Source organism: Schistocerca cancellata, chromosome 3 (genome assembly GCF_023864275.1).
Source record: "Schistocerca cancellata isolate TAMUIC-IGC-003103 chromosome 3, iqSchCanc2.1, whole genome shotgun sequence".
NCBI classification, from domain to species: domain Eukaryota; kingdom Metazoa; phylum Arthropoda; class Insecta; order Orthoptera; family Acrididae; genus Schistocerca; species Schistocerca cancellata.
The window spans coordinates 194231922-194242826 of NC_064628.1; the positions used below are offsets into that span (position 1 = coordinate 194231922).

At 43.8% G+C, this 10905-nt stretch overlaps 1 protein-coding gene across 1 annotated transcript; it reads left to right on the forward strand.

The window, feature by feature from the left end:
- Positions 1–2211: 2211 nt before the first annotated feature.
- LOC126176205 (trypsin-1-like) lies at positions 2212–9899 on the forward strand. The gene is made up of 2 exons (XM_049923349.1): positions 2212–2628; positions 9537–9899. Exons 1-2 carry the CDS (start codon positions 2212–2214, stop codon positions 9897–9899), a joined length of 780 nt encoding a protein of 259 aa, XP_049779306.1.
- Positions 9900–10905: the final 1006 nt, after the last annotated feature.

The window sequence follows — 10905 nt, forward strand, 5'->3', positions numbered from 1 at the left end:
TCTGCAGCTCCCTCTAGTATCTTGGAAGTTAATACCTTACGTAGTTAATCCCTGCCCTATAATGCTGTCCCTTCTCCTTTTCGGTATTTTCAATATACTTCTGTACTCGCCGATTCTGTGAAGAGCCTTCTAATACCTTACCTTATCACTACAGATAATTTTCAAAATTATTCTATAGCATCTCATCTCAAATGCTTGAATTACGTTTTTCCAGCACGCATATTGCACTACCATAGAATGCTCTGCACCATACGTACATTCTCAATAGTTTCTTCCTAAAGTTAAGGCAGATGTTGGACACTAGTAGTTTTGTCTGGGCCAGTAATGCCCATTTTTCCAGTGCTAATCTGCCTTTCAAGTCCTTGCTACGACCATCAAGACATATTTTGCTGTATAGATAACTAATTTCCTTAACTTTGTTTACTTTGTGACCCCAATTCTGATGTTAAATTCTTCGCTGTTCTCACTTCTGCTACTTCGTCTCACTACTTTCTTCTTTGCTCAATTTACTTTCAATCTTCACTGAAGAGCCAAAGAAACTTGTACACCTGCCTAATATAGTGTATGGCCCCGCGAGCACGCAGAAGTGTCCGTACACGACATGGCACGTACTCGACTTATGTCTGAAGTAGTGCTGAATGGACCTGACACCAGGAATCGTGCAGGTCTGTCCATAAATCCGTAAGAGTACGAGGGGATGGAGATCTCTTCTGAACAGCACGTTCCAAGACATCCCAGATATTCTCAATAATTTTCATCTCTGGGGAGTTTGGTGGCCAGAAGACGTATTTTAACTCAGTAGATTATTCGTGGAGCTACTCTGTAGCAGTTCTGGACGTGTGGAGTCTCGCATTGACCTATTTGAATTGCCCAAGTCCTTCGGAATGCACAATAGACACTACATGAACTGAAGAGCTATTGACTAAGAAGAGGAAAGTGCAGCACTCAGTAATAAGTACAATATGTGTTAACACCGAATTTGGAGTGGCATTGCTAGTTTATCTGAAGTATTGTAAAATATATCTATCATCAAGATTATTAGCTGTTAGTAGTGCTGAAATAGCCCTTCACAAACAGCAGTACCTTCTGTGTGGTATGTTGTCGCAGTGTAAGCAATATGGTCGACCTGATTTCGAAAATGGCTGTACAAACTAAAGTAGGTTCCTTGACATATTTGTAGTTGAAACCGATCTGTACTATATTACTGGTGTATAGGCTACAGTGGAATTTATTGGAAAATTTACTTACTTGAAAAAAATATGGCTCTGAGCACTATGGGACTCAACATCTTAGGTCATAAGTTCCCTAGAACTTAGAACTACTTAAACCTAACTAACCTAAGGACAACACACACACACACACCCATGCCCGAGGCAGGATTCGAACCTGCGACCGTAGCAGTCCTGCGGTTCAGGACTGCAGTGCTAGAACCGCACGGCCACCGCGGCCGGCACTTACTTGAAATTTAAAAGATAGTAATACTGTTTCAGTATATGTTGTATAAAATTCTTTAAGTCGATTTATGTGTAGTAGTGCATTTTTGAGCTATACCACTGTTTTTGCTGGAGTGCAATATGACACGATACAGATCGCAGATGTCAGAGATCGTGTGAACTGTGAACTTGAAGATCCAAAGATGGTGACGAACCGGTTATCTAAATAAATACTTCACTAACGATTTTGGCTGTTTGGTGTTGTGCCTGTGTTCTTTGTAAAAATTAGTCTTGTAACGGTCGAAACTGCTTTTCAAAATTATTTACATTCTTACGTATTAGTTACACGTAAGCAATATGTCCTCGACTATGTGGCAGACTTGGCAGTATTGATGGACTGGTATCTTACACTGGACACCAGCCAGCTTTGTAAAATATATCATTTGTCAATTTTGTCTGTTATTTTCACACAAATTTACCTTACAAACTGGGCACTCAACTGTTGTGTTTCCGTGACACACTGTAGAAAATCGAACTACCGACGTTATGGTAGTTTCGGAAATAACGTTTTGTTTGATTAAACATAAAATTGGTGTTTCTTTATGATATTATCTTTCGAAGTGTTAGCAGTAATTGATGAGTTTTTGAGACAGAACTAATGGATGACAGATTAAAGGGCAAGGTCGGTGCACGTGTGCGAAAGTGGCTTTCCCTCGTGTGCAGAGCAGATAGCGGAACAGATATAACCGCCGCCAGAACTGATGCTGCAGCCAGCAACATGCAGAAGGCCGCGATAGTCGCCCTCGCACTCTGCCTGTCTGCCACGTTGGCAGCGCCTCCCTCCTTTTCCGCCCCTAGGAGGAGCGTGGGCGTCGTTCAGGGGCGCATCGTAGGCGGACACGACGTCGACATCTCCGAGTACCCATGGCAGGTGTCGGTGCGCTACTCGTGGTGGCACAACTGCGGTGGCTCCGTCATCAGCGACACCTGGGTGCTGACCGCGGCCCACTGCCTCGACGGATTCCCGCTGTTCGGCCTGTCGGTGCGTGCCGGGTCCTCCACGAGGGGCAGTGGCGGTACCATCTACAAGGCGGCCGCTAAGCACTTCCACTCCAGCTTCAGCTGGGTCACCATAGACTACGACATCGGCCTCATGCAGACCAAGGACACGATTGAGTTTGGTACCAACGTCCAGGTTAGATTTTTTTTTTTTTTTTTGCCTCGTCTGTTTTCCTACAGTCCTGTGCCTTCTCCTTTACAGTACTTTCCAAATATTCCTTTCCTCTCCGATTCTGCCCAGAACCTCCACATTCCTTACCTTATCAGTCCACCTAATTTTCAACAATTGTCTGTGACATTAGTCTCAAATGTTACGACGTCGTCTGATCCGGTTTTCCCACAGTTCATGTTTCGCTATCATAAACACAATACTGTGCTCCAAACGTACATTCTCAGAAATTTCTTCCTCAAATTAAGGCCTGTCATTGATGTTCGTAGACTTCTCTTGGCCTGGAACGCCCTTTTTGCCAGTGTTAGTCTGGTTTTGACGTCCTCGTTGGTCCATCCATCATTGGTAGTTTTGCTGCTTCCCTTAACATCATCTATTTCGTGACCATAAATCCTGATGTTAAGTTTCCCGCTGTTCTTATTTCTCCTACTTCTTATTTCTTTCGTCTTTACTCTCAATCCATATAATTGATAATAGCAATGTCATCTGCTAATCTTTTGTTTCGTGTCCTTTCACCTTGAATCTTAATCCCAATCTTGAACCCTTCTTTTATTTCCGTCACTGATTCTTCAACGTACAGATTGAACAGTCGGAACGAAAGACTACATCCACGTCTTACACCCTTTTTAATCCGTGCACTTCGTTCTTGGTCTTCCACTCGTATTGTTCTCTCTTAATTGTTGTACATATTATAAATGACCCGTCTTTCCTCATAGATTACCCCTTTTTTCCTTAGAATTTCTAATATCTAGCACCGTCTGACATCGCAGAAAGCTTTTTCCAGATCGACAAATCGTTGAATGTGTCGTGAATTTTCTTCAGTCTTGTTTCCATTATTGAATGCACCGTCACAACTACCTCTCTGGTGCCTTTACCTTTCCTAAAGCTAACTGATCTTCACTTAACAAATCCTCAGTTTTCTTTTCCATTCTTCTGTATACCATTCTCGTCAGTAATTTGGATGCATGAGCTGCTAAGTTGACTGTGCGATAGTTTTTCCTCTTCGGAATTGTGTGGATGATGTTTATCCGAAAGCCAATAAAATACTTCCTGAACACCAGAATGTGCCCGTTACCCGAATGATATTAAATATTCTTATGGAATATTATCCATCACTTCCGCCTCATTAGATTTTTAAGTCTTCCAAAGATTTCTAAGTCCTGATTATAATACTGGATGTCCTTCATCTTTCCTGTCGACTCCCGTTTTTTCTTCTGTCACGTTGTCAGAAAAGTCTTCCCCCTCATTGAATACTCCTTCCATCTACCCGTCCTCTTATACATATTTAACAAAGGAATTGTCATTGCACTCTTAATGTTACATGATACACTTTTCCCCATAAAATAAACAATATCTTCTGGAGAAACATGCGAAATTATAGAGAAATTTCTTTGAATTTATTTGTGGCATTGACAATAGAAAGAAATATGCATATGCTTTACCTTTGTAACAGGTCTCCCGAGGAGATCACGAATGTAAAATTAGAGAGATTAGAGCGCGCACAGAGGCCTTCAGACAGTCGTTCTTCCCGCGAACCATACGCGACTGGAACAGGAAAGGGAGGTAATGACAGTGGCACGTAAAGTGCCCTCCGCCACACACCGTTGGGTGGCTTGCGGAGTATAAATGTAGATGTAGATGTAGATGTAGTAACTAAACAAGAATCGTCGGATTTAATTGCATCAGCCCTGGAAGTTTTGTTAGTTAAAATACTCTGCAAATAATTATAGTTGGTTATTTGCTATTTTTTTCCGCATTTGCAATGTGTTCGAACATTTTCTTCTGCCTGTTTGGTGTGATGCACAGGAAGCATTTTCGTTTTCGTGATCTTCCGTCTTCTCTTTGCTGGTCATTCCACAGCGTGTCTTGACTTTTAGAAACCACTTTTGGAGTCGAGGATTATTCACTTCCATCTCCATTTGAGGCCGTAACATTTCTTACCATAATTTCTTGAGGAAAATTCATCTCTTATTACTTCGACTTACCATGGAGCTGGGATGCAACCCCTGGACATAAGCACAGGGCATTTTACTGTGGTACATTCATTATTTTCACCCATAAGACAAAAGGCCATCGGGTGGTACATTCATTATTTTCATCCGTAAGATTAAGGCCATTGTTTGACTGTCACGTTGCAGGTATATGTATATACCTTCTGGTCATGAGAATGGATTCCTGATTCAGATTTACGAAAAGATAAAACGATATGTTGTTTCATGGCACTTACACTCACGTGAAATTATTTTGGACTTAATGAAATAAATTAATATTTTCAACAGCATATGTGTGACGTGCTCGCAGATAGTGAATTCATGTCTTAAACTTAATACAGCAGTAGATGGTCGGCAGTGTGTGTTCCTTCGGACAAACGTGCATGCTTGTGTGTCCAAAAGACATTATATAGTATTATACGTTGCATAGTATGTATGTGTTACCAACTATATATATATATTTTACAGAAATATACACTCCTGGAAAAAGGAAAAAAGAACACATTGACACCGGTGTGTCAGACCCACCATACTTGCTCCGGACACTGCGAGAGGGCTGTACAAACAATGATCACACGCACGGCACAGCGGACACACCAGGAACCGCGGTATTGGCCGTCGAATGGCGCTAGCTGTGCAGCATTTGTGCACCGCCGCCGTCAGTGTCAGCCAGTTTGCCGTGGCATACGGAGCTCCATCGCAGTCTTTAACACTGGTAGCATGCCGCGACAGCGTGGACGTGAACCGTATGTGCAGTTGACGGACTTTGAGCGAGGGTGTATAGTGGGCATGCGGGAGGCCGGGTGGACGTACCGCCGAATTGCTCAACACGTGGGGCGTGAGGTCTCCACAGTACATCGATGTTGTCGCCAGTGGTCGGCGGAAGGTGCACGTGCCCGTCGACCTGGGACCGGACCGCAGCGACGCACGGATGCACGCCAAGACCGTAGGATCCTACGCAGTGCCGTAGGGGACCGCACCGCCACTTCCCAGCAAATTAGGGACACTGTTGCTCCTGGGGTATCGGCGAGGACCATTCGCAACCGTCTCCATGAAGCTGGGCTACGGTCCCGCACACCGTTAGGCCGTCTTCCGCTCACGCCCCAACATCGTGCAGCCCGCCTCCAGTGGTGTCGCGACAGGCGTGAATGGAGGGACGAATGGAGACGTGTCGTCTTCAGCGATGAGAGTCGCTTCTGCCTTGGTGCCAATGATGGTCGTATGCGTGTTTGGCGCCGTGCAGGTGAGCGCCACAATCAGGACTGCATACGACCGAGGCACACAGGGCCAACACCCGGCATCATGGTGTGGGGAGCGATCTCCTACACTGGCCGTACACCACTGGTGATCGTCGAGGGGACACTGAATAGTGCACGGTGCATCCAAACCGTCATCGAACCCATCGTTCTACCATTCCTAGACCGGCAAGGGAACTTGCTGTTCCAACAGGACAATGCACGTCCGCATGTATCCCGTGCCACCCAACGTGCTCTAGAAGGTGTAAGTCAACTACCCTGGCCAGCAAGATCTCCGGATCTGTCCCCCATTGAGCATGTTTGGGACTGGATGAAGCGTCGTCTCACGCGGTCTGCACGTCCAGCACGAACGCTGGTCCAACTGAGGCGCCAGGTGGAAATGGCATGGCAAGCCGTTCCACAGGACTACATCCAGCATCTCTACGATCGTCTCCATGGGAGAATAGCAGCCTGCATTGCTGCGAAAGGTGGATATACACTGTACTAGTGCCGACATTGTGCATGCTCTGTTGCCTGTGTCTATGTGCCTGTGGTTCTGTCAGTGTGATCATGTGATGTATCTGACCCCAGGAATGTGTCAATAAAGTTTCCCCTTCCTGGGACAATGAATTCACGGTGTTCTGATTTCAATTTCCAGGAGTGTATGTAGACACTGTAAGATAGAGACATTTCTAACTCTGAAATACAGCTATCTTTCCAAATAATTCTCAGGTGCTGCTTTCACAGCACCAGTGACTTTCAAACAATGAGAGAAATTGTTCTGAATGGCTTATTGCTGATACCCCCAACAAGCAGGGCTTCTTAGTTGCGGATAACAGCATTTCATTTTGAGAAGGATGAGTCTCCCTCCTTCCTGTATCAGGGCTTCAGTATTTTATTGGCATATGTACTTCTGCGATGTGGGTTGACATCATGAAACTATGGACGTTCCTTTCAAAGTTCATATACCGTTGAAAGCTGTTTATTTAAGAAACAAGGATTACTTCAGTTACTGTGGCGCTCAACAGACAATTATTTTTAATCAATTCGAAAGACAGCTCCTTTGCTAAGGGGTCTAATAGATACTTGTCATGCATTAGAAGAACAAGTGTACTAAACGAATAATAAATAAATAATTAATTATTCTAGCAACGAATGATGCTTCAACGAAGAAACTCTGCTACGACATCCACTAATAATTTGCTTACCGATGGAAGTAGTAGTGGAAGTGAAAGCAGTACGGGCAGACAGAGATATAATATGCAAACTGAATGTAGAACGTGCTGGATGTGGTACTTACGTAGACACACAACAAAAATGGGACCATGTGTGAACCCAATCAAGGATTCATAAGTTAAAAGTATTTTACGATTCTGTATTGCATACGTTATACGGACGACCGACCTGGTAATCGAAATGTTATGCGAAATTTGAAGCTTTCGACTGCGATAAGATCGTAAAAAGATACTATGAGTTAATCAAGCCAAGGGCAACATCAGAAGTAAGGCACTACTATGAGAACCCACATACATGTATACCAACCAAAGTTTGCAACACGTGACAGATTAGTCGAGCTGAAAGTGTCGAATAGGTTCACTCTCTGTTGCCATACTGTCTGAAATGCTTCTCGCAACTTATAGATCTTAAACATGGCTGCGAATCAGCAACTGTGTAAATATGAAGAGGTTGAAAACATCAGCCAATCAGTTGAAAAAAAAAAAGAAAAAAATATTTATTTCAACGGGTTGGCTGTTTTTTTTTCAACCTCTTTTGTTATGGATATTATTAAAATACTGAAATTACGACCAATGTAGTCCAGCGGATGTTCAGTTGGCTATAGATCTGAGGCGATGGTCCTAAAATTATTACATTTACTGAAAATCTCATGGATTCGCAAAACAACGCCGTACACAACATATATTCGTCTTCTCTTACATTTTCAAAGACTTCTAGCAGTACGGCAAGGAGTAGTAGCTTGTCGAACTAACCGTTTCCCCTGAAGTAATTCGAGGGTCACTCCAAAAGAAATGCACAATATTTTTTTAAAATCCATCTTTTATTCTACATGTTTGAAAGTTCCACGGTGTGTAGATACATCCTTTAGGAACAATATTTTCTTTTCTCCACATAATTTCCATCCCTCTCAACTGCCTTACTCCATCTTGGAACTAGCGCCTGTAAACCTGCACGGTAAAATTCTGGACCAACCTGTTTGAGCCACTGTTTGGGAGCGTGCACAACGGAGTCATCATCTTCAAACCTTGTTCCACGCAGATAATCTTTCAGTTTCCCAAAGAGATGATAGTCACATGGACCCAGGTCAGGACTGTAAGGCGGGTGTTGGTGTTGTCCATCTGAGTTTTGTGATCGCTTCCTTGGTTTTTTGACTGACATGTGGCCGTGCATTGTCATGCAATAGCAAAACGTCCTCCTTTTGCCGATGTGGTCGAACACGACTCAGTCGAGCTTGAAGTTTCTTCAGTGTCGTCACATATGCATCAGAATTTATGGTGGTTCCACTTGGCATGATGTCCACAAGCAAGAGTCTGTCGGAATCGATAAACACCGTAGCCATAACTTTTCCAGCAGAAGGTGGGGTTTTGATTTTCTTTTCTTGGATGAATTTGTATGATTCCACTCCATTGATTGCCTCTTCGTCTCTGGTGAAACATGATGGAGCCGTGTTTCATCACCTGTCACAATTATTCCCAGAAATTCATCTCCACCATTCTCGTACTGCTCCAAATGTTCGCTGCATACGGTTTTTTTGTTTCTTTGTGAGCCACTGTCAACATCCTGTGAACCCACATGGCACAAAGCTTTTTTAACGCCAATACATTCAGTATTCTGCAAATACTTCCTTCCACTATCCCAACGTAACGCGACAATTCACTGTGATGCGTCTGTCAGCAGTCACCATCCGTTAACTCTCTGCACATCGTCTGGAGTGTGTGCAGTACGGGGCCTGCCGCAACGAAGACAGTCCTCAATATTGCCGTGCCCGATTTCATCACGTAACCTGTTTGCCCACCGACGAAATGTACTGCGATCGAAGCAGCAACTCCACACACCTTTCTCAACCTCTTGTGGATGTTTCCCACTGTCTCGTTTTCACAGCACAGGAACTCTATGACAGCAGGTTGCTTCTGACGAACGTCAAGTGTAGCAGCCATCTTGAAGACATGCTGTAACGGCGCCACTCACGGGAACTGGTTGAACTAAGGTTGAAAACAAGCGGGAAGGATGTATCTACACACTGTAAAACTTTCATACACGCAGAACGAAAACTGTATTTTTACTAAAATAGTGTGCGTTTCTTTTAGAGTGATCCTCGTACCATCACTTGATTTACAACGATGATTTTTTTGGCGTGATCGCCCATGTTTCCACATGGATTCTTGTTTTCACTCTACGCTATTTAAACATTCCCCAGACGTTAACAAGGTGATCAGTGCCTTCCTTCTGTCCTCGTTACAGGCTATTTCCTTCGTTTTCTCCTTCTGTATTCTGATGCAGAAAAACCTTTCTCAGTGGAGGAGACAACACATTATCAGTCAAAAGCAGTCCCGTTTCCTTATCAAAGACAACATTTAAGACCTTTTCCCAAGGCATCGTCTACACCATTGATGCAATCAATGTGTTTTGGCAGCCGGTGGCGCTGGCGACTTCGGAGCCGCCGGTCGGTAGCCAGGTGGACGTGACAGGTTGGGGCGCCCTCAAAGAGGACGGGCAGAGCGCGTGGCAGTTGCAGGCCGTCACCACCACCATCGTGTCGCGCGAGGACTGCAACGCCGCCTACACCACGGAGATCACGGAGCGCATGATCTGCGCCGGCGAGCCCGAGGGCGGCAAGGACGCGTGCCAGGGCGACAGCGGAGGGCCCCTGGTGGCCGGCAACACGCAGTACGGCATAGTCTCCTTTGGTTCCGGGTGCGCCGACGCTCGCTACCCTGGCGTCTACTCCAACGTTGCCTACCTGCGCTCCTGGATTACCGAGACCAGTGGCGTTTAGCACGGCACGCTGGAGCTGTTGTAACAATCTGTGTGTTTCTATGTAAATAAAACTGTCTGCATCTATTTACGTTCCCGTCGCTAAGAGGTTCCATATTTCAGCACAGATAATCGAAAGTTTTTATGAATCCCTGGAGACACAGAACTAAGGTGCAGCGTTGATTATCAAAGCTAACTGAAGACAGGGTGGGAGGGCGGGGTTTTCGATTAACTGTTTTTTTTTTGTGCAAGAGTCATTTACGAAAATATATTGTACAAGTATTAACATGAACACCAAAGAACAAATATTAATTAAACACATGAGTGTACATACACACTTCTCCAGAATTCTACCTTCATGTTCACTGAAGGATCAACAACTGTGTCGAATTTAATTACTTCTTTATATTTCTGTATCAGCTGCACTGAAAATCTGGGTGAATGGTGACTAGTTTGGAATATTTCCGTTCATCATCGAACAATTACCAGGGTGACTCCGAAATTACTAACGAAATAATAATTGCACATTTCAAGGGACATGCAACTATTCAACTTTGAAGTTCCGTGCCTATTAAATCCATAACTTAAAAAGTACAAATGATATTTAATTAAAAACTTCAGATCACAAGCTGTAACGTTTGGATCTAGTCATCGTTGACGCAAATTATTTTTAGTGCGAGTGAGGCAGAAAACTAATGAAATAACGTTACGTATATTTTGTGTCACATGTTTTACACATGAACCAGAAATCTGACCATATATACGAGATTGGAAAGTTACAAATGGTCTTTAAACCTGTTTAAATCTCTTCATGCCAGATTTTTTTTTGTTTCAGTAAGTACCACTGGGGTCATAAAGTCCCTAAGTACTTTAAATGGAGTACATCATCTATTTTATTGAACTAACATGAAAACAACATTACAGCTGTTCAATACAACAATCATAATTCTAGAATTAGATATTCACCCTGCAGCGGAGTGTGCGCTGATATGAAACCTCCTGGCAGATTAAAACTGTGCGCCCGACCG

What these genes read in the sequence shown, in the direction of transcription:
- LOC126176205 (XM_049923349.1), top strand. Translation starts at nt 2,212, where the DNA reads ATGCAGAAGGCCGCGATAGTCGCCCTCGCACTCTGCCTGTCTGCCACG. An exon ending in AGTTTGGTACCAACGTCCAG is followed by an intron (nt 2,629 to 9,536) that starts GTTAGATTTTTT and finishes GTGTTTTGGCAG; the next exon opens with CCGGTGGCGCTGGCGACTTC.